Source organism: Caretta caretta, chromosome 6 (genome assembly GCF_965140235.1).
Source record: "Caretta caretta isolate rCarCar2 chromosome 6, rCarCar1.hap1, whole genome shotgun sequence".
Lineage (NCBI taxonomy): Eukaryota > Metazoa > Chordata > Testudines > Cheloniidae > Caretta > Caretta caretta.
This window is the reverse complement of record NC_134211.1, coordinates 33,897,843-33,920,358: the sequence shown is the minus strand read 5'-3', so window position 1 is coordinate 33,920,358 and position 22,516 is coordinate 33,897,843. Positions and strand designations below refer to the sequence as shown.

General features: G+C 44.1%; 2 protein-coding genes across 8 annotated transcripts in view; one reads left to right on the top strand and one right to left on the bottom strand.

Annotated features, from left to right (window-relative positions):
• Nucleotides 1–383: 383 nt before the first annotated feature.
• Nucleotides 384–3,151, bottom strand: ADM (adrenomedullin). The gene is made up of 4 exons (XM_048852768.2): nt 3,040–3,151; nt 2,387–2,497; nt 2,020–2,160; nt 384–1,539 (listed from the first exon to the last, which is right to left on the bottom strand). The coding sequence occupies exons 2-4, from the start codon at nt 2,482–2,484 to the stop codon at nt 1,188–1,190; spliced, it is 591 nt and encodes a 196-aa protein (XP_048708725.2). The 5' UTR covers nt 2,485–2,497; nt 3,040–3,151; the 3' UTR covers nt 384–1,187.
• A 7,135-nt stretch (nt 3,152–10,286) lies between these two features.
• SBF2 (SET binding factor 2) overlaps nt 10,287–22,516 on the top strand; it is a 571,331-nt gene continuing 559,101 nt past the window's right edge. For all 7 annotated transcript variants that reach the window (XM_075129406.1, XM_048852731.2, XM_048852730.2 and 4 more), the window contains exon 1: nt 10,287–10,510. In XM_075129406.1, coding sequence (XP_074985507.1) covers nt 10,456–10,510 — 55 coding nt within the window. In that variant the 5' untranslated portion in view covers nt 10,287–10,455. The remainder of the gene's footprint in view (nt 10,511–22,516) is intronic.

Here is a 22,516-nt window from a genome sequence, read left to right as displayed (position 1 = left end):
TATTACTTGGTTGTGCAATGTTGGAACTTTGCGGTTGTTTCTCTGATTAATTATGGCAAAAAATAAACTTGCACGATCAATCCCGCCTGTGAGACATTTCAGCCCGGGTTGAATCATGTGCTTAGGAAAGGCCTTGGAGCCTTCTAAATAGCCCTGCTCCGAGATTTTAAAGCGCAGGTTATGCTTTTATTGTGTTTACTTGCTAGAGGCTTTTGGTCCCTGCGTTGGCTGCTAACAAACTGCCTGTGATTAATGGCTTGATAGCCGTGTTATTGCACTGGCGTAGTGCCGTGTCAAGTATTAGTTACGATAGGAAAGAACAGGGTCAGAAATGACTAATTATAATCTCCTCTACCCTGTCCAGAGACACCATAACAGCACTGTTTTATGTAATAGTGTTTATTTTATGTCACACGTTACCCATGGAGAATAGCGGATACATTCTCTACATCTGTCACCAGTCCAGAATGCAAGATAAAAGACTCAGAGAAAGTTAAACACCAAGATTTTACATTCACGCTATGAAAAATAGAGGGAATACAATGCTTTTTAAATGCCCTTATGCAAAAATAGATAACGTATAAAAATAACTCTTTTCAAAGATGCAAAAGGGACGGGAAACAGTAACATCTTAAATATTGATATTTATCTTATTATACACACACACAGCACTTATAATTAAACCACGTACAATTGCACTTTTCCTCTCTCTATTACATTCAAGTATAAGGCAGTCCCCCGCAGGGACTAGTGAGTGTCCGATTCCCTGCCGGGTGCAGACAATGCAGAGGGTGCTTCCCCCCAGCCCAGTGGCAGGGCAGGCGGAATAAGTCCCCGTATGTCCGAGATCCAGGGTTCACACGACTTCACTTAACAGCCCCGTGTGATGTGGCACCAGAGAGAAGGGAGCCAGCCGTGCGCTCTCCCCTCGCGTGCTCCAGCCCCTTCCTAGGGGCGCCGCGCCGCTGGCGGGCCCGGCCCGGCTGGTGCCGAGCGCCTCCGGGGCCCGGCAGCTGCTGTAGCCCCAAGTCGGGGTGTCCAGGCCAAGGCCATGCAGGGTGCGCGCCCTGCTTCCCAGCTCCGTCTCCGAGGCTGCCCTGCCCCACGGGCTCCCTGATGCTGAAGCGCCGGGGAAAGCCACCATCCGAGGTGGCGCCAGCACGGTGCTTGGCTGCTCCGCTGCAGCTCTAAGTCCTCCTGAGAGAGGGGGCGCGGAGCTGCGCCTGCAGCCGGCCCGGCTGGCCCGGGGCTGCGGCGCTCGTGCTGTCCCGGCGGCTGGGGCGCAGGGCGAGCCACGGGGACTGCGTCCGGCTAGGGGCTGGCACCGAGCGCCGCCTGCGGCCGTATCCCAGGGGGCTGATCTTGCTCACAGGGGCGGCGCCGTCCTTGTCCTTGTCCGTCAGCTGGTAGATCTGGTGGGCCAGCTGCTGAATCGTGCAGGTCCCGAACCTGCAGCCCATCCTCATGGCCTGGAAGTGGGGGAAGCTGTTCATGCTCTGGCGGTAGCGCTTCACGCGGATGCGGGCATCCTCTGGGGCGCTGCAAGACACGACGGGAGAGGAAGAGGACGTGAGAGAGGAGCAATGGGGCTGCGGAGCAAGGGGACTCTCCTGGAGGAGGAATAGGGCTCCAGGGCTGGGGGAAGCCAGGCGTCAGCAGTGCGTACAGGGAAAGGGGAGGCTGGCCAGTGCTTGCACTGGGTACAGAGGAAGGGCTATAGCCCAAAGCTTGCTGGCTGTAGGAGGAGGTGACCTCGCAGTCTGGTGGCTGATACTATTTCTGTGTATCCGGGACTCAAGTTCCCATTTATATTTGGCTTTCCACAGCAAACGTGCTAGTCTCCCTGCAGCTACAATGGGGGCCGCTGGAGCCAGATCCCAAGAGGTTTCACAGTCCATAGTCCCCCCTCCCACGGCTGGGGACATCTAGGGTTCAGCCAGCCCGAACAAGGGAGACTGAAAACTTTCCACCTCCCTGCGCAGGTGCCCGCCTGCAATACGTGTGTGACCGCGAAGTTACCTGGGATACGAGACTCGGGGATCCTCCTTCACGTCCTGTGACCGTATGAGAGGCTGCACGTCCGCAGCTGCCACTTGCCCGCTGAACGTGCTGGGGGGTATCGCGTCGCGCTTGGCCCGGCTCAGTGCCCATTTGGTCCATCTGAAAGGAGCAGCAAAGAGGGGACGGGCTGTTAGCGAGAGCCCACAGTGCGGGAGCCAAACCAAGCACAGGCTAGGGGCTAAAGGTTCTCCCAGAGCAGGTTTCCTAAAGCGATGGTGTAGGGCTCAGGCACCGTGCTATTCCCAGAGGAGTTTACATCTTCTGACCTAGGACGGACTATTCGCCATTTCTCAGCCTCTGCAAAGACGCACATTTGGATACTTACTTTCTTTTGAATTCTGAAGCGACCTCTAGCCGTGCAGCATCCACCCCAAGGAAGGTCACGGACCCGAGATAGAGGAGGGCTATGTGAACCAGTTTCATTCTGGCTGAAATCCTGGTGGAGGAAGACGAGAAGAAATGTCATCGGAGGTATATTTAACATAGACGTTGTATTCGGTTACAGTGAACTCTACGCCTTGGGATGGTCCCCAGCCACTGGGGACTTCGCGTGTGTGCTAAACTAAGCGCTAATATTGGCTTAGCAATTTATCGCAGAGTAAATAAGAGCCCCTCCAAAGTTTGCTTTTGTCAAACATTTTACTTGCTTACATGGCTGAAGGCTAAAATTGTTGTCAAAAATACCCCAAAGGGGTTAGATTGGGATTTCATTCACTCACGCGATTAGAAAAAGCTTGCTACTCAGTTTTTAAAAGCATGCAACGAATTCCCTTACCAGCCTATATATAATTGCATTTGGTTTTAACCCTTGACAGCTCAGCTTTCTTAACTCGCATAGAAAACGATGGTTTACATTGCAAGCTGCAGCTGATACCAAGAGCCAGTGCAAACCCAGCAGCATAACTTCATGCATTTAAAAAAACAGCCCGATTTGGTAGCTACTCGCCCCGCAAATTCCTCTTTTTAAAAGATCCGTACCTGATAACGATGATAATCCACTGAGTAAAATCTTTGTATATTACCGATCCCAAGTAGCAGTTTCCCTCACAGCCGCTCTGCCCGTCTCCGTGTCACTGAGGTAACCACTGACTATCCTGCACTCCACTTCACACTTTTATAGAGCAGCGCCGCTGGGGAGGGGGAGGAGCTTCATATGACTGGTCTGACTCTTTCTTCCCCCGACCCCCCGCCTGCCCCATGCAAGTCTAGTATTAATCATACCGCTGCGAAAAGCGGGGACTGGGAGCAATCAATACTAGGGCAAAAGTAAGATGATTAGCAAAAAATATCCCGTACAAGCTTGTTGGCGTTGTGCTAATTATCAAAGGGATTTTAGGTGTTGGTTCTTAGTCATTGCATGTTGCAACGTTCATTACAACTTACAATATCTGCTCTATGGACGAGTCTGTATTATACCCGGAACACTCAATACCTGTTGGTCTAGAGAGTATAGATACAGTATATAATATATAGTTCCTTCATAGAATATAAACACTATAGATAGAGATTTATAGATGTATTGTAGCTAGATCTGATCATTTAAAAAATCCGTTCAAGTGCAGCAAGGCAAAAAAAATTTTAAATCTATATTTGGAAAATGTGAAGTGCAATGGATAATGTTAATGAAGAACAGGCTCAGTTACATAAGTAAGGAGATGAATTTGGTATTTATTATACACCCTAGAGCATTTCTGTCTGTTGTTGATCGTTTTAATGTAGGCTGACATTTAGATATTGTTAAAACATTAAGTTGAGAACAAACATTTAAAGATTAAAAGGAAATTGTACTGATATGGAACTAGAGACAGGGTCATCTAAAATATTAAAATCTATAGACTTTTTAAAAAAATGTAAGGGGAAAAGTTGTCATGGGCCGTTTTAGCCCTGATTCTACAAACACTTAAACATATGCTTAACTTTAGTCAGGATAGTAAAGTTAAGCACGTGCGTGTTTGCCGGATCGGGGCCTTTGTCAGTATTCACCATAGCCAATAAAATATAGCTTTGTTCTACAATAGTGTGACATCTCTACTATGAACATTTCACGTTTCGGTTTCTTTCTCTCTCTCTTCCCCTCGGATTCTTTTTACTAGAGAACACTTTTACTCTGTACCAGAATGAACCAGACTTATCCGCTGTTGCAATGCAGATTCTTTAGCCTCGCACTGACATTTTTCCAGAAGGTCCCCTGGTGTTTCTTGCTGTCTTTGCCATTAAGAAATATTGAAGGATAAGAACTGGATTCAGACTCCCGAGACATTTAATTCACAATTCTGCCAAGAGAAACATTATTTCGGAAATCAGGTGTGTATACGTGTGTGATGCTGTCCTTTTTGGTAAATTTGGCGTGTGTATCACCGTTGGAAAGGGATGTGTATGAATATGATAGAGACTTTCCTTTGACTGCACAGCTGACTCAGTCTAAGGTGATCCCTCCCTTGCCAGCAGCGCCCAGAAGCATCCACGTCTCACGTCATCCCAGTGTACACACCTACTTTGGGGATAGATTGCTAGGCTGGTGGCAAGGTAGTAGGTGGTTGGGGTGTGTTGGGGCGTTGCAGGTGAATTACAGAGGTGCATTCTCCGGGTTAACACTTCTCCCTGAAATTGCGGCTGCTACAGTGGAGGCAGACGGGGCGGTCACTTCCCAACACACATTGTCTTTCTCCAGAAAAAGTGGGACGTTTACACGTTGGGATTTTAATACAACTTCAGGGCTTAATCCTGCAAACATTTAGGAATCTGGGTAGCTTTACTGAGTAGTTCCATTTCCTTTCATATACTGTGTCCCCAAACAGAGTTAAATAACGCAGCAGTGACAGTTAAAGGATCCGCAGAGAGAGGGAACAATTAAGAAGTAGATGAAGGAGAAAAGGAATTAAATGAACATATCACTCATATATAATTTTTAAAAATTAATCTTTCACTGGGGTTATTTTATAGACAACACCTAGAGTAAATAGTTGACAAATTAACATACACTCAAATGATCATTTATGCAACTAAAGCTCAAGTGACTACTAACCCTCTGTTGAAAACCTTCCTTAATCAGCAAAAATACATGATGAAGCTGACCCTACTTTTTCTGAGAAGGCAGGATTTAATGTTAATGGGCATTGATTTGGTTTCATATTATTATAATTCTCCGGCCGTTCCAGTAAGAACACATTTCTGCAAATGTGGAAAATTCCTAACTAAAATAGTTAATTAAAATTACTGGCCAAAAGAGAAATTCCATTCTTTATACTTTTAGAAAATATAATACAGGAAGAGTCCTACATGGATTTAAGATTTGTCATAAACCACTCACCGCTTTGTGTCACTTAACAGTGTCATGATTAAAAGTCTGTTCATTACAAACACCATTTCAGTGATATATAAATCATTTTAACCTAACATGAGATTGAAACTTGGCACTCAATTTATCAACCTACTAGTGTAGTTTGTGAAAAGGGCTGGAACAGGTAATGCTGATTTTAGGTCTAACATGAAAACATTGCTTTCTGAATTCAGATGCTTGTTGTCCTTCCTAAGCATAAACACACAGAGAGTTTAAAAATGAATTATAAACACTGAGTTTGTACATGGGGTAATAGTGCCTCTTTTATTTTGAAAATTATTTCTCCAATAGCCAAGTTATTTACACTTTAAAAAAGAGACACATATATTTTTGAGGCAACATAATTAAATACAGTGGAAAATATTTCTCCTATGAGATGTCCATTCTCTCATAGATACTAATTCCCCTTAATTGGGAAACTCACTGGTCTGGAGGAAGGAGTGCTAGGCTAGATGTTAAGAAGTATGCATTTTTAATCTGTTACTGACTTGCTGTTGACCTTGGGCAAGTCACTTTAACCTCTCTGTATCTCAGTTTTCCCATATGTAAAATTGGATTAACAGTATGTACCTTCTTTGCAGGGAGATAGTGAGGATTAGTTAGTGTTTGTACAGCACTTTGAATAGGTAAAGTGCTAAGTATTATTCCTGCCATGAGAGTTTCTGTAAGATCTCTGTACATCAATGGGAAAATAGGGTTTTGCCCAAATTCCATATGACTTATGCAAGAAAATCTCTCCTTAAAGTCAGTGGGAGATTTTCTTGTGCAAGGAGTTTGGAGTTTGGCCCTTAAGCATGGACTGATATTAATTTAATGACATTTATATGCAATTTACTTTGTCATACTACATATCATAGTGAATCTGAAGTTGGACTAAATATATGAATGTAAGTATTCTACAATATGTAGTGTGTAAAATCCCAGCCAAAGTCAAAGTGCAAAACTCTTGCTTTTAGTTTTATTGCTTTTCAGTTAATCTGGGCCAACATATTCTAAAGTGACTAGTGATATTAGGTGCATTGATTTTTTGGGTGCCCAACAAGAGATGCCTTAATGGCATCTGACTTTCAGAAAGTGGTGAGAATCCAAAAATTGAGGAACCCAAAAATCCCTGGGCACTTTTGAAAATCTAGGCTCTGGGACTTGTCCATAGCCCTCAATATTTTGAATGTTCCATCTACAACATAAATTCACTCAATGTTCTGAGAGCAATTTTTAATTTCCAGACAGAACAGGATGAGTTCCTCTCCCTCCCAAGGAGGAAATATGATCTCATTGTTGAGGCATTGGACAGAGATTCAGTAAATGTAGTTTCAGTTCTCCACTCTACCACAGACTTCCTCTGTGACCTCAAGCAAGAGTTTCTCTCTCTCTCTCTCTCTCTCTCTCTCTCTCTCTCTCTCTCTCTCTCTCTCTCTCTCTGTCTCGCTCTCTGCCCCTCTCCTCATTTGTAAGATGAGGATACTATTACTGGATGATACAGGGATGTACAGAAGATCACTCCATAAATATTTAGGAGATGGTCAGGTACTATGATGATGGTAAAAGCGGCAAAGAGTCCTGTGGCACCTTATAGACTAACAGACATATTGGAGCATAAGCTTTTGTGGGTGATTACCCACTTTGTTGTTGCATCCGACGAAGTGGGTATTCACCCATGAAAGCTTATGTTCCAATATGTCTGTTAGTTTATAAGGTGCCACAGGACGCTTTGCCGCTTTTACAGATCCAGACTAACATGGCTACCCCTCTGATACTTGATATGATGATGGTGACCATATGGTACCCAAACAGGTAGTTTAGTTAAGAAGTGAATTAAAGTTAAGAAGTGCTTTTTCTTTTGCTTGGCTGTTTTTAAGGCATGCCACCCTGTGCTGTGATCCCACTAGATTTTACAAGCTAATCAAGATTTAGCTATGTCTGTTTGGATGGAATAGGCAGGAATGGTGAGGTACTGTTGCTAGCAGTGCTCGTGAGACACTAGGTATATTTTTTCTCCTAAGTGCATACTGAATTAATACCCCAGCAAAGTCCTATATAACATTGTCCTGCTAGAGGTGCTCTCTCAAATAAAGTGCAAAAGTAGAGGTTCTGAGATTTGTTTTGATAAAATAATTCCATGGTACTTTTTGTAAAATTAGAGATGTTAATCCTAAACTCCTGGTCAAATTCCAAATTAGGTAATTACATTCTGCCTATATGAACTCCTCCTGCAGTTTCAGTTATACAGAATATTATTCAGTCCCTGTTGTAACCCTCTTGCTGTGCATGGTCAAACAGTTGCTGTGTTTCACCCTAGTGTTGACACTATTGATCCACTTCACAGAGGGGCTGTGTGGCTTAATTAACAAATGCATACCTTTTTGCTATTTCGGCAATGCTTTTCATCCAAAGATCTCAAAGTAGTAAAATGATACTATTTTTAAGGCTTTTTACCCCTAAATTTTCAAAGCAGCTCTTTAGGTTTCAGTCATTAAAATCTATGAGAACCATGCTGCCAAAAACCTGCATGCTCATTTAAAAATGTATCCCTTAAACTTATTCTAGCTACTCTACTGTTCAGGGGGAACCAAAATAATCTAATAAGAACCCCTACAGCTCTTCTTTTTCTCTAAGCGAATATACAATATTTTAGATTCATCTTATGCTCTTGTCTTTTCTACTGACGCGTACACTGCATTTTATTAGGCCTAAATCTTGCTATCTGATAATACTTTATAGGAATGTTGATTACCTTAAGGGATTTGGGGGAGCTGCTGCCCTCTACTGGAAAGTAACAAGGATTTTAATGATCCATATAATTTGTGGTCCACCCCATCTATACTAGGAAAGTGTTGCTTCTAATTATGCCTCTTCTGAATGTAGAGTGTAGTTATTCAGTATCTGAGATATGGACAATAATGTTCCTATACAAAACATGTTTATTACTGTATTCCATATCCTAACTTATGGTGGAATGATGAGAAATAAATCCAACTGTAACCTAACATTAGAACTAAACAGTGATTCATAAAACTTACTGCTGCAGTTCTTACTATTGTGCTGTAAATGGTGGTTTTTATCTTATACTATTTTTGGCATACACTCAACCAGTTAATGGAGCAATGTCTTGTCAAGAGACACTATATATCAGCATAATCTTTTCAGGGGCTAGTAGGCCAATTAGGCTTTGGAGTAAGAGCAAAAGGCGTCAGTCCTATTTACACACTATAAATAGCAACCTGAAATCTTCCACTTAACTGTAAATGCTCTCTGCAGGCTCTTGAAGAATAGCATTTTACTAGGATGTCACACAAATGGGTAAGTAGAAGACCAACAATATTAAATAAAAGAGATACTGCAAGTCTGCACTTGAATCACAATCATCTTCTCAAAAAGATGATTGGTTTCAGAGTAGCAGCCGTGTTAGTCTGTATTCGCAAAAAGAACAGGAGGACTTGTGGCACCTTAGAGACTAACCAATTTATTTGAGCATAATGCATTCGATGAAGTGAGCTGTAGCTCACGAAAGCTCATGCTCAAATAAATTGGTTAGTCTCTAAGGTGCCACAAGTCCTCCTGTTCTTTTTGCGAATACAGACTAACACGGCTGCTACTCTGAAACCAATCATCTTCTCCATGAGGATTTAAAGTGACACCAGCCTGTGATTTTTTTCGCTCCTTGGGTGCCAGTGCCAAAGCTGTACTCCACATGAAGCCTAAATGTGGAAAGCAAAGTTGGAAAACCTGTTAATAAATATGTGTGGGAAAAGATTTCTAGGCACATTAAGATTTCAACTAACATGGTTACCGTATCTCATCACAGTATTGTAATAGCAATTTGGGCCAGAGGCAGCCTGCCTCTCTCTCTCTCTCACACACACCTTCTGCCCCAGATTTTCCTGCTGACTTTATTGCCGGAGACAACTCAGTACAAGCATAAGAGTCACAGAGTTACTAAAAATAATTAAGGGACTCGGTGAATGCTGTGCCATGAGAACTGCACTCAGTTTAGGAAAGCCTGATTCCCTCCCCACGGTGGCATGTTCCTAACATCCAAAAGAAAAAGTAAACAGGAAGCTTCCTGGAAATTCCGGGCCACTGAAATTCCATTCTTGAGAAGGAACTCAGGGAGGTTATTTTAGATACCCTGATAGTTCATATTAAGGCATTTATTTTGCATGCACTGAACTATAAATGCATCCGCAAAATATTATACAAAACAAGAGGACGATGCGCTTTACTACAAATTCTGCAACAGAAAAGGTCCTAATCCCATGTTTAGGCGCTGAATGAAGTCAGGGAAGATATTTTAGAAAGACCTTAGTTACCGGGAGGTTGGTTTCTTTCTTTTTTTTTTTTTTAAGTTTTCATGCGTTAAACTCAAAGTGCGTTAATAAACTATAAATACAAGGAAGGAACAATGTACATCTTGAGGCAACCTTTACAAGAGAAAATGATCTTTGGGTGGGTACCTTAGAGAGATACATTACTTTTTTTGCATGCACTAAAATTCATGGGTAAACTACCTTGCTGCAACCTTTGTAACAGGAAGGGAGGACCCAAGCTCAAGTTCAAGCGGAGAATGAGAACAGGCAGGCACGTTTATTTTTGGGAGAGATCTTTGCATATCTATTTGTTTGCCCGTGCGATGTGCTGTGCATTCGCGAAATGCAAATACAGCGGGAGGACGCTGCACCCCGCCCCAGCCTTTACACCTAAAAGGGAACCCGTCCCGAATTCACTCGCGCGCTTTTGGCCGCGGTTAGCCTGCGCGAGGCGGACAATAGCCCCCCACTGCGTCCCCTCGCGCTGCCGCCGCCGCTCCGCGTGCTAATTGCAAACCCTGCTGCCCACGCCCAGCCCCGGCGGGGTCACAGCACAGAGGCCGAGGGGGCGCGCAGGCGCAGAGCGCGGCTGGGTGTCCAACATGGCTGAGGTGCTGCTGTTGCTGCTTCTCTTGCTGGAGCAGAGGGCGGGATGCTGAGTTCCCCCGCAGCAGCAGCAGCAGCAGCCTCAGCAGTAGCAGTAGCAGTGGCAGGGGCGGTGGGGGCTGAGGCAGGCTCTTCTCAGCCATGGCTAGGCTGGCTGACTATTTCATTGTGGTGGGCTATGACCATGAGAAGACAGGTAGGTGTGGCTGTGTGTAATGCTGCTGTGTGGTGTGTGGCCTCCCTCCCCCAGCCCCCTGGTGTCACGCAGGCCCCCAGAAGGGGGAGGTGGAGGCCGTGTGGACTTCATGTGCCAGAGGCTGCTGCGGGGAGCATTTCTCCTCAGGACTGGGGGGATGGGGTAACTGCCTCTCCCCAGGTTGAGCAAGTTGGTGGGGGAGTCAGGGGGTTGCTTTCATGAAGGGGACTAAGTTAGCAGGGGGTTAATTTCCTCCCCAGGACGGTGGATAGGTTGGAAGGGGAAGGAGGGGATTCTCTTCCTCCGATGAAGGTGGGCGGGTTTGCTTCAGGACCTTCCCAGAGCACGGGCATGTGTGGAGTGGCTTTCAAAATCTGTCAATGACAATAAAAACACACTAGTAAAGCCCCCCTGTCCCTCCCAGCACTAAAGCCCCTGTCACATCCTGAGCGAGTAATGCACGATGCAGGGGGCGGGGGCTGGGGCTGGGATGGTCATTTTCGGCAGAAGAAAGAGGTGACATTCTGGTCCTGTCACTTATTGGTAATTTCACATAGTGGATGCAGGCTGTTGTGCTTTCCAGGAGCCATTTCCCTCATTTGAAGGAGGGAAATTATGAAAAAAGGAGAGATTTTAAATGTCTCATAATTCACATAATAAAAATTATCCATTATAAGAGCCTTTAAACATTAGCTTAACATGAATCCCCAGGTGAGAATTCTTGTTTGTTATTTTATGAGGTGTTTTCTCTGTAAGGAATAATATTTTTGTTATTCTCCTACCTCTTTGTGTATGTAGTTTTTCAAAATATTTTGTTTAGCAGAATAGTAAACTTAATGCTAAAAGAAAGGTAGATTAAGTAGGATCTTCCTGGAAACAATTGAGGTTATTGTCCTTTTTGTTTGGGGACAAACAATTGTTAATCACCACTCCACTGAGGTATCATTGGTGATATAGTATAGGTAGCAATATGGCATTTTGTAAGCTCTGTAAGGTTGCCTGTGTTATGGAATTGACACAGCAAAAATGTTTTTGCTCCTCTGATCAGATGAGAAGGGGAGACATGTCTGGTATGCAACCCTGGAGGCAAAGAAAACCCCTCTTTCACGAGTTCAGTGAAATATATATTTTTGTCTCTGACTATAATGTTTGTCAATGATGACATAACATCACTTGTTTATGGATATTGCTGAAGAAACTTTCAACCCTCAGACAGCTGTATTTTAATTTTCAGTTGAGTTGTTGACTGGTACACAAATACACACAGGCTTGCTTTTCAGTGGATATTTTAGGGTGAGCTATTGTCATTAAGCAGGATTTTAAATAATTCTTTTTATAAATGCCCAAGGCTATATGTAACAAACCATACTTAAATCTTGTACTTGAATCTGTATTCGTGGACTATCTGAAGGTAATAGTTACTCCATAGCTTCCTTTACATATTTTAAAAATAAACGTAATAAAGGGTTAGTTTGGCATATTTTTATTTAACAGTAAAATAAAATCTATTACATCTAAGTATTGTATTTATAAGGTTTGCATGGCTTGGATAAAAATCTGTCCATAAAAGATTTGGTGTCCCTTCTAGAATTCACACATGATTTTATCTATGCATTACAATATGTACTGTCTTTTCTAATTCCAATTGTGAAATTACAGGACTTGTGAGGTGGAAGTAGGGTGCAAGAAGCCAAGGGCCTTTAAGGGGAAGATACAAATATGTATACTGCTTTTTTTTTAAGGGGGTGCAGTCAGCTTTGACATCTTCACTATATGAAGTAAATTGACAGCTCAGATTTGGACAAATGGCTGTATTTGTAAGATCCTGATCCTGCAAGCACTCAAGCACATGTCTAACTTCATGCACATATCCTTGACTTCTTGACTACTCCCTTCTGTAAAGTTATACACGTGCATAAGAGCTTTCAGGACGGGGACCTTAATTTGAAGAATCTGTGTCCTGAAATAGTTAGTTTAGACCTGACAGAGTATTCAGAAGTTATTATTGAATGGGTTTGCTGCTGTTTAACACCTACTGTTCAAAATGTTTGAGAGAAAACAACATTCTCCAGAAGACTAGGCATGCACTGTATTCCAAATTCCTTCACCCCCACGTGCAATTCCATAATACACAGAGTACTGACAGTTTTTTCTTTTGTAAAATTCCAAAGTTCTTTTGGTGTATTAATTCCATTTCCTTCTTTATGAAATAGATGGGCTGAAAATTTTTTGTAAGATAGACTTATAATTATCCTTGACGGTTTTAAATAAATCTTTGTGTATAGACATTTTCTCTTCACTTTCTCTTTTTAAAAGGCACTTGCTTTGGTATATTAGATTGTTTTAACTTTTATCTGAAGTGAAAAATGTTTCTATTTAAGTTTAAATGCAAAAAATCTGTTACACCAGCTTGTCTAAATGATTTCAAATAGACTCAGTATAAAAATTTAAAATCGTGAAATATAGTTCATGTAGTTTAAGAAATGATTTTTAGAGTTCCTATTGGTAGAAAATACTCTCCAGATCAGTGTTACAACTCCTGATCCAATAGGTGTTTTTTAAATGCTTTTGAAAAAGGGAGAAAGATACCATTTATTGTAGTCTATTTTTTACATGGCCCTCATCAATTTAGTGTCCAATAACAAATTTATAGCACTCCGATGAGGTGGGGAAGGATTATCCCCACTCTACAGATGAAGAACTCAGGCAAGGAGAGATGAATGGATTTACCCATAGTTGAGAATTCAACCCAAATTTCCTCAGTCACAGTGCAGTGTCCTAATGACAAGACCATCCTTCTTATTACAGAGGCAAATCTATTTCACCTGGCACTTTATCCATAGCAAATGTGCTGACAAACTTTCCTATTTAGTTGATTATTTATACTTGGATGTTTCAAAATTATAAATTTGAATATGTAGTATTTAGGGACTGTCTCGGGCAAATAACATTTAGCAGTTTACTGGTGTGTTGGTTCTTTCTTCCTTATTGGATTTAGTTTCATGGTAATCCCAAAATAAGAAGGAATATAGATTTTAAAATTACTGCAGCCTCTATAATGTTTTCTTCACCTTTTTAAAATATTTAAACTTACTATGAAGTGATTTTTATGATAGTGAAAAGGTGCTGTATTGACAATCCTGTTGATGTAATCCTATGTTTATTCATGAAATAGGTGTACAGCTGTGGCATTATAAACTTCCCTGTGCCACCTGTTAGTGTGCGCAGCTTTGACTTGGAACTACCATCAGTGTGTCGGTCACACACAGTTGGTGGATTAAGCTAACTCCTTTGATTAGATTTTTCAGTCTTTGTTAGTTGGAACTTGCAAATTGGCAGGTAGCATGTTATATCTAATTCTGCATCAGTTTTACAAATCCATTGCAAGTATTGAAGTATTTGGGTCCTGATCCTGTATTTGCCTGTCTGTAGGTGCACTCTTACACAGACTTCTGCTGAAGTCAGTGGGACAGTGTACCTGTGCATGATCATATGGAATTGGGGCCCTGGCTTTTATTGGGCGAGGGTGTCTGTACAACTTCTTATTACCCTGCTTTTTATGGTTTGTGATATTGAGCTATACAATCTAGCAACCTTAAAAACGAACAGAATTATTTTTTGTAGGCATTGTATACAATCCATGCATCTTTTCTGATAATGAGTGTGACTTTTTTTGTGCGTGCATTTACTAACCGTTGAAAATTTCAAGAAGGAAAATTTATTCTTGTGGACTTCCCCATGATTCGTATAACTGTCAGTATACATACATGTGAGCGATGCATGCACAGTTGAACCTCAGTTCTGCAATTGTATTCACACACATAGACCCTTGCACCATGACCCCTACTTATCTTGGAAGTACTCTGTGTGGATATAAGAGCCCACATATGCAGATTGAAAAGGAGTACTTGTGGCACCTTAGCGACTAACCAATTTATTTGAGCATAAGCTCACATAAATTGGTTAGTCTCTAAGGTGCCACAAGTACTCCTTTTCTTTTTGCGAATACAGACTAACACGGCGGCTACTCTGAAACCTGTCAATATTCAGATTGGAGTCCTAGTTGCGATGGAATTGAGCTTGCATTCCTTGTGCACTCAAAACTTCTTTTGAAGTCACTGATAATTTTGGATGTGAAGGGATGCAGCAGCAGCAGCCCTTGTGGGAAGTGAAATAAGCAAGCATTTAATTTGACAAAAGTGAAGCAGTCAGATTTAATATATGTAGCTCTATAGTTGTTAGTTACTGCTCTCACTTTTTATTTTGAACTAACTAACTAATTATAGAGCTACACGTATTAAATGTGACTTTCACTTTTGTCATATTAAATGCTTGCTTACTTCAGTTTCCACTGCTATATCCCTTACACACCCAGAATTATCAGTGATTTCAAAAGAAGTTTTGAGTGCACAAGGAATGCAAGCTCAATTCCATTAGAACTAGGACTTCCATCTGTATATATGGGCTCTTACTGGGATGGAGAAAATTTTTGTTATCAGTATAACGGAGAGTTGCTGCAGAAATGGTCCAAAGGGCACATATTGAGATTTCTTTGCAAAGAATGTAGTTGTTAGAAAATGTAGGCCCCATGAATCAAAAAACACCACTTCATGTGCGTTCTAAGACTTTTTTTTTTTTTTTTCCCTGGGTTTTGAAGTGTTTGATGTGCTTTACAACAAGAATTCCCATATAGTGTGTTTGCATAATGGAATGTTGATGGGATTTAGGGAAGTTCACAGATGTTTGCAAAGATCACACAAGGGCATGAGAAAACATGCTGCTGCTTGTTTTTTGTTTTTTTGCTGGTATAAGCCCTAATCACGAATTCATCATTGGAATTTACATACGGCCTTATTCAAAAAGGTATGAGAGAGAGACAAGGTTGTATTGCTTTCCCAAAGCAGAAACAAAATGGTAGTGTCAAAGAAAGAAACTAAATATTGGGCATATTTAATCTGCCCATACACCCACCATGACTTTTCTTTAATTAGAACACTGGAAAAAGAACTTGCGTATAATTGAGATGCAATAATGTATACAACAAAGTAAACTCTAAAAACTACCAAAACAGAGAGAATCTGTATGTTTTGTAAATATTTTTTCTAAAACTAAGTAACAATAGATCTGCATTACTCTTGCTTCTGGTATCAGTGGCTCTGCATATAACAAAGGGAATAAGGCTTGAGTATTTAATTTTTATTGACTATTACAATGATTAATCAATTCTAATGTGACAAGTGATCATACTATAGCTGCCTGTATCTTCAGGAACAAAATTATCTAATCTTGTTTATTTTAAAGAAATCACTTCCTCTTACCTAGTTTTACATCTTGTTAGATTTTGAAGCTAGATAAGAGAGAGTGCAGTAAAGTGGGCAGAAGAAATTCCTAAAATGTGGTATTCTTGTTTTGATTCAGTTAACTTTCCTGTGATCAGATTTTGCCTATAAACAGAAGGATGATATTCTGCCCTATTCAGTTAAAACAAAACAAACTCCAGCTACAATTAGAATTATTTTTTTTTATGATAAATCTTTTTGGAGATGATGTAACTGGTGTTTAATTTCATAATAAGTGCTAAGTAGTCTTTTTATATTTAAAGTAGTATCACATATATTACCTGGGACAGGCATTCTGTTCAGCTGCCTCGCAAGTCAAAGGAAGTCACTTTCTTCCTCTTTTAGATAAACACCTTATTCCCTTCCCCTGCCCCCCCCAAAGATACTGAAATAGGAGGAGTGTAGGAAATCAGGTTGTCACTTGACTCCCCCATTTGTGCCATAACTGCATGAGGTCTAGTTGCAGTCTAGTCCTAAAAGTACAATATACCTAAAACAAAGAAAACAACAAAACAATATTTTAAAAAAAAAGCCCTATCCTTTTTATGGCAAAGGAGCTTTAGCGTTTCATCAAAGCACAAAATCTGCTCTCTGAGCTAAATCAGAATGCAGCTACTCAATATTGTCATTGGATAAGACATTAGTAATCACACATGATTGACATCAGTCACTTGGTGTATAGGAAAGATGAAGTTGTAACAGAAGGTTGTCACATGAGTAGTATAATCTTCGTTAAAATATAATCCACTGTTACGTAGAGCATTAAGGCAAAGCAGAAAAATGTTTGTAATGTTCTTTTCTATTGACAGTCCCTGGTCTCTGAAAATCAAGATTCAAAGATTTGCTAGCAATCTTATTCTAAGCATATTTATTTATTTAAGCTGATCATTGTAATTGAAAGTGGTTACTCTGAATCTCTAATTCATAATTTAAGAAAATGCTGCAACTCTGCAAGTGAAGTTATACCTTCTTGCAAAGTTCTTAATCTGATAGTTTCTTCAAAACTTGGATTTTGAATTTTGTCCGCTGGATCTCCCTTTCATAACAAGAAAAAATTATTCATTTAACAGGGAAACATTTCATACAGCTATTTCAGTTTAAAATTTAATGTCCAGAAGGCACACATGCTTATTGTGCACACATTGTCCAGAAACTAGTTTAACTTGTCCTGGCATTGTTTAGTAAGGGAAGATAATGAATATTTTATATCTTCAGGGATATTGTAAGACTAAATTGCCACAGAAAAATAATTGCTCTCTTTTATTCCATGGCAGTCTTGAATTAACATACTGCAGTTTTATATCTAACCGAAGGATGTTTCTGCTTGACATGCTGTATTCTTCTCTTCTTGGCCAGCATGTTATATTGTGCAAGTTTGAACAGTGCTAACGCTGTGGGCTTCTATAACCGCAAACATATTGTTCAGTAGAAAACAAAGGTGACTTGCATTTTTAACTCCGACAGTATAACAAACATAGTAGCCTTATCATATAACACTGGGCAAGATAATTATCAGGGTGGATAAAAATCAGTGATTTAAAAAAAAAAATCAGATTTTTTTTTTGGTGTGGATAAAATGCATCCAGCAATCATCCCTCCATAATGCCAACTATAATAAACTTCAGAGCTAAGGGTGAACCATTCAAGAAATATATGTTTGATGATGATGTTTTAAAGACCGTCACACCAGTGAACTGGTGGAAGTCATTTAAGCACTTGGATTCAGAGGTTGTTGGAGCGATGATCTCACTTTTAACAGCAGTAGCTTCTTCTGCCAGTGTAGAAAGAATATTTTCTTCCTTTGGACTAATTCATACCAAATTGAGAAATCGTTTGGGACCTGAAAAAGCAGGAAAGCTTGTTTTGCTTTTCCGGATTATGAACAAACAGGAAAATGAAGGCGAAGATGACTGAGTTAGCTGCAGAAGTCAATATTTTAAGTTCTTCTTTGAGTGCTTGCTCATATCTATTCCAATTAGGTGTGCGCGTGCTGCATGCATAATTGTCGGAGAATTTCTACCCTAGCAACACTCGGTGGGTCAGCTGTGGAACCCCCTGGAATGGCGCCTTCATGGCGCTAGATATATACCCTAGCTGACCCAGTGTCCCTCAGTTCCTTCTTACCGTCCGTGACGGTCGTTGGAACTGTGGAGCTCGGCTTTGCTGCTCTCCACTCTCCCTAGTGATACTGTCTTCGTAGTTTAATTGTTATAGTTGTTGTAGTTTAGTTATAGCTGTAGTGTATATAATTATTGTAGTGGGTTGGAAGGGGCCTCCTCCCTGCCTGCCGCTTGGGCTTATGTCCAAGGCTCTGGGCTTTAAACCTTGTTCGTCTTGTGCTAAACCCATGCCAACAGGCGACCCCCACACCCCCCCACGACTTCTGCCTGAAGTGTCTGGGGGAATCCCACCAGGCAGACACTTGCAAAGGGATTTGCAAGGGATTTCGGCTCCAGACCAAGAAGGAGCGGGACTTTAGATTAAAACAGCTCCTAATGGAGGTGGATTTTAGCCCGGGTCCCCCAGTGGCATGCTGAGACCTAGTGCCAAGCCCCAGCGGCAGCAGTAGGTATTGCACTGCGGTTGGACTCTGGCAGAGACCCACGGCACCGAAGTTCCCCGGCACCGCAACCGGTGCAGTCGGTCTGGCACCGTTCTCATTTGCCTGGCCAAAAGTGGCACTGCAGGCCAGAGATAGCTGCTCCGCCTCGGCAGTTGCCAGTGCCCCTGGGCCCACCCTTGGAATCCCGTCCTATAGTAGAGTGACTGGGGGGGTTCAAGCACCAACGTTGGCGCCACCGACTCCAGCACTGAGGGAAGAGCCGTTGTGTCCGGCGCGCATGGGCTCCCTGACTCGTAGTGTGGTTGAGCCCCGGCTCCCATCAACGCTGGATACCTTTGCGGCAGCAAGGGACCTCATTGTGATGACAGAGTGGACATCACTGCAAACCGTGGCACTGGCTCCTGTTCATGTGGTATCGTCCCAGGGCAAACCATCACTGATCCGGCTGTTGGCTCCTCAGTTAGAACCACAGCACTGGTCCCGTTCTTGGATCCGTTCCCGCTCCTGACGCAGCTCCCTCTCTCGACGCCAGTTGTACTCACGGCACTGATCCGACTCGCAGGGCTGGTCAGACTCCTGGCACTGCTCTACACGTCGGTCACCGTCCCGGAGCAGATCTCGGCGCTGCTCTTGGAGACTGTCATCATCGCAGTCAAGATCTGGATCGCGGTACCGGTCCAGACCTTGGTACCGGTCTCGGTCCCAGCACCGCACCCCAGCATCGCGGCGCCTCTCCCCGCAGTTGCGGCACTGATCCCCGGCAGCCCGGTACCAGTCTCCACCACATCCGGGTGACTAGACGTAGACATGTTCGGCACCGCCTTGGCCTTAGTGATCGCTTTGCATTTGTCGCAGTCCGACGTGGGCTCGTGACCCGGCCACACAGCTCATAGCTACGGCTTGGGTGATGCTGCCCACTGGCAAGAGAAAGGCCATGATCCCATCCAAGGGTCTGCCCCATGGCCCTTTTGGACACTGTGAGCTTACCACCAAGCCCAGGGCACCCCATCCGGCCACTAAGAGCCTCGGGTGCCAGAGGCCATCATAAGCTGTCCTGCTCCGGGGGGCATGGAAACCACAGCCCCAACTCCGGGGCAGGGTCCAGACTCCGGAGTTGTGGACCCCGGATGACAAGAGCCAACCCAGCAGGAAACACCACTGGACCCCCTGGCTCCTGTGGCGTTGTCCTCATCCTCCCCAGACGAGGCGGTGGCTGGGACGACGGTCTCGGGTCCCCCTTCCAATAGACTACCAGGACCTCCTGCGTAGGGTGGCACGGAACATGAACCTCCAAGAGGAGGAGATGTTGGAGTTGGAGGACCCGGTGGTGGACATCTTGTCAGCGGAGTGGCTTTACCACTCATTCGCCCCATCCAGATCATGGCCAGCACAATCTGGCAAACGCCTGCATCCATCCCTCCAACTGTTGAAGGGGTGGAGAGGAAATATTTTGTCCCTTCCAAAGATCGAGTACCTCTATACTCACCCTCAGCTATGTTCAATAGTGGTGGCCTTAGTGAACGAGAGGAAGTGGCATGGGCAACAGGCTCTGGTGCCCAAATCGAAAGACGCCAGGCGTCTCGATTTGTTCGGGCACAAGGTCTATTCCTCGGGGGGCTGCAGCTGAGGGTCGCAAACCAGCAGGCACTCCTGAGCCGCTATGACAACTCATGGAACTCTATATGTTAAAATTCAAGGAGCTAGTATCTCCAGAGATGAGTTTGGGGCCCTGGTAGAGGAGGGCAAAAAGGTGGCCAGGACCTCCTTACAGGCCTCATTAGATGCCGCGGACTCCACTGCCCAGACCCTTGTGTTTGGAATAGCCATGCGGTGCATATCTTGGCTGCAGGTGTCCAGCCTGCTGCCAGAAGTGCAGCAAACCCTACAGGACCTTCCCTTTGAAGGACAAGGCCTGTTTTCAGATAAGACCGATTTCCAGGCTCCAAAGCCTTAAAGATTCTAGGGCCATAATGCATTCCCTGGGGATGCACACACCGGTCACACAATGGAGGCCCTTCAAACGCCAGCCTCAAGGATCCTATCCGCCTCCTCGACTGAGGCAGGGCTTTTATAGGAGACGTGGGCGAGGTGGCAGGAAGAAGTCCACCAACCAGCAGCCAGGGCAGAACCAAGGCCCAGCTAAACCTCCGGCAGTGCCCAAACAAAACTTTTGAAGGTGCGCCCGAGGACAGCTTACCGGACATCAGTCAGGATCCTTCCTCACCATTCCATAATCGTTTATCCCGTTTCCACTGTGCGTGGTCCCTCATAACTACAGATCGTTGGGTTCTTCGCACTGTGGAAAAGAGAAAATTGGAGAGAATATCCTTCTCCCCACCCTCCCACTCTCCCTCCCTGTCCCTCTTCACAAGCAACTCCTTATGCAGGAAGTGCAGACGCTCCTAACCATGGGAGTGATTGGGGAGTTTCCAAGGGAGTTAAGGGGCAGGGGTTTTTACTTCTGTTACTTCCTAATCCCCAAAGCAAAGGGCGGGCTTTGGCCTATACTGGACCTGCGCAGACTCAACAAATTCAAGATAAAGTTGAAGTTCCACATGGTGTTCTTGGGGACCATCATACCTTCCCTGGATCCTGGAGACTGGTGTGCCGCCCTCGACATGAAGGATGTGTATTTCCACATCGCAATTCATCCGACGCACAGATGTTTCCTTCGCTTTGTGGTCAACCGCAAACGCTATCAGTTCATGGTCCTTCCATTCGGTCTTTCTACGCCCCCCCCGGGTATTTACCAAATGAATAGCTGTCATGGCAGCCTCCCTCCATCGGCAGCGAATCCAAGTATTCCTGTATCTCGACGATTGGCTTATCCGAGGTCACACCAGGGAACAGGTGCAGTCCCACATCCAAGTGACCATGGCCATGTTTCATCGATTAGGCCTCCTCCTCAACGTGGAAAAGTCGACTCTGGATCCAACCCAGAGAATAGAGTTCATTGGGGCAGTCTTAGATTCCAGACTCGCCTGAGCTCTTCTACTGGACACCCACATCCAGTCTTTGGCGAGTCTCATCCGGAGCCTCCAAAGTTTTCCTACCTCAATAGCAAGGACGAGTTTAAGCCTTCTGGGGCACATGGCCTCCTGTACGTATGTGACCAGGCATGCCAGACTGTGGCTCCGCCCATTTCAGGCCTGGCTGACAGTAGTCTATTGCCCAAGTCGAGACAGCCTAAACATGGTGGTCACTTCCCAGAAACGGTCTTAGCCTCTCTCTGCTGGTGGTTAGACCCCAGGGCAGTATGCGAAGGAGTCCCATTCCATACTCCTCAACCCTCATTGTCTCTAGTCACAGATGCATCATCCCTAGGATGGGGCGCTCATCTTGGGGACATCCAGACGCAGGGTCTATGGACCACAGCTGAACTCTCTCTACACATCAATGTACGGGAGCTGATGGCAGTGCGCCTGGAGTGTCAAGCATTCCGGGAGCATCTACATGGCCATTGCATGGCTGTCCTCACAGACAACACCACGGCCATGTTCTACATCAACAAGCAAGGGGGAGCTCGCTCGTCCCCCCTTTGTCGGGAAGCCATTCGCCTGTGGGAGTTTTGTACAGCCCACTCCATCCACCTCATGGCGTCCTTTCTCCCAGGGGTCCAGAACACACTGGCAGACCACCTCAGCAGGTCCTTCCAGTCCCACAAGTGGTCAATCCGTCCCGATGTCATCCACTCCATCTTCCTGAGGTGGGGGTTTCCCCAGGTCGACCTGCTTGCCTCACGTAGCAATCGGAAGTGCCAGATATTTTGCTTTCTCGAGGGATGCTCCCCGGGTTCTCTCACAGACGCCTTCCTACTCCCATGGAAGGGCCAGTTGTTCTACGCCTTTTCTCCCTTCCCGCTTGTTCACAAAATCCTACTCAAAGTGCTCAGGGACAGAACATGTCTGATCCTGGTCGCCCCGGTGTGGTCCAGGCAGAACTGGTACACCACGCTATTGGAGATATCTGTAGATGCCCCGATTCCACTCCTGCTTTGGCCGGACCTGATCTCACAAGACCATGGCCGCCTCTGTGTTCCTGACCTGCAATCCTTCCACCTCATGGCATGGATGCTGCATGGCTAACTCACTCAGAGCTTCTCTT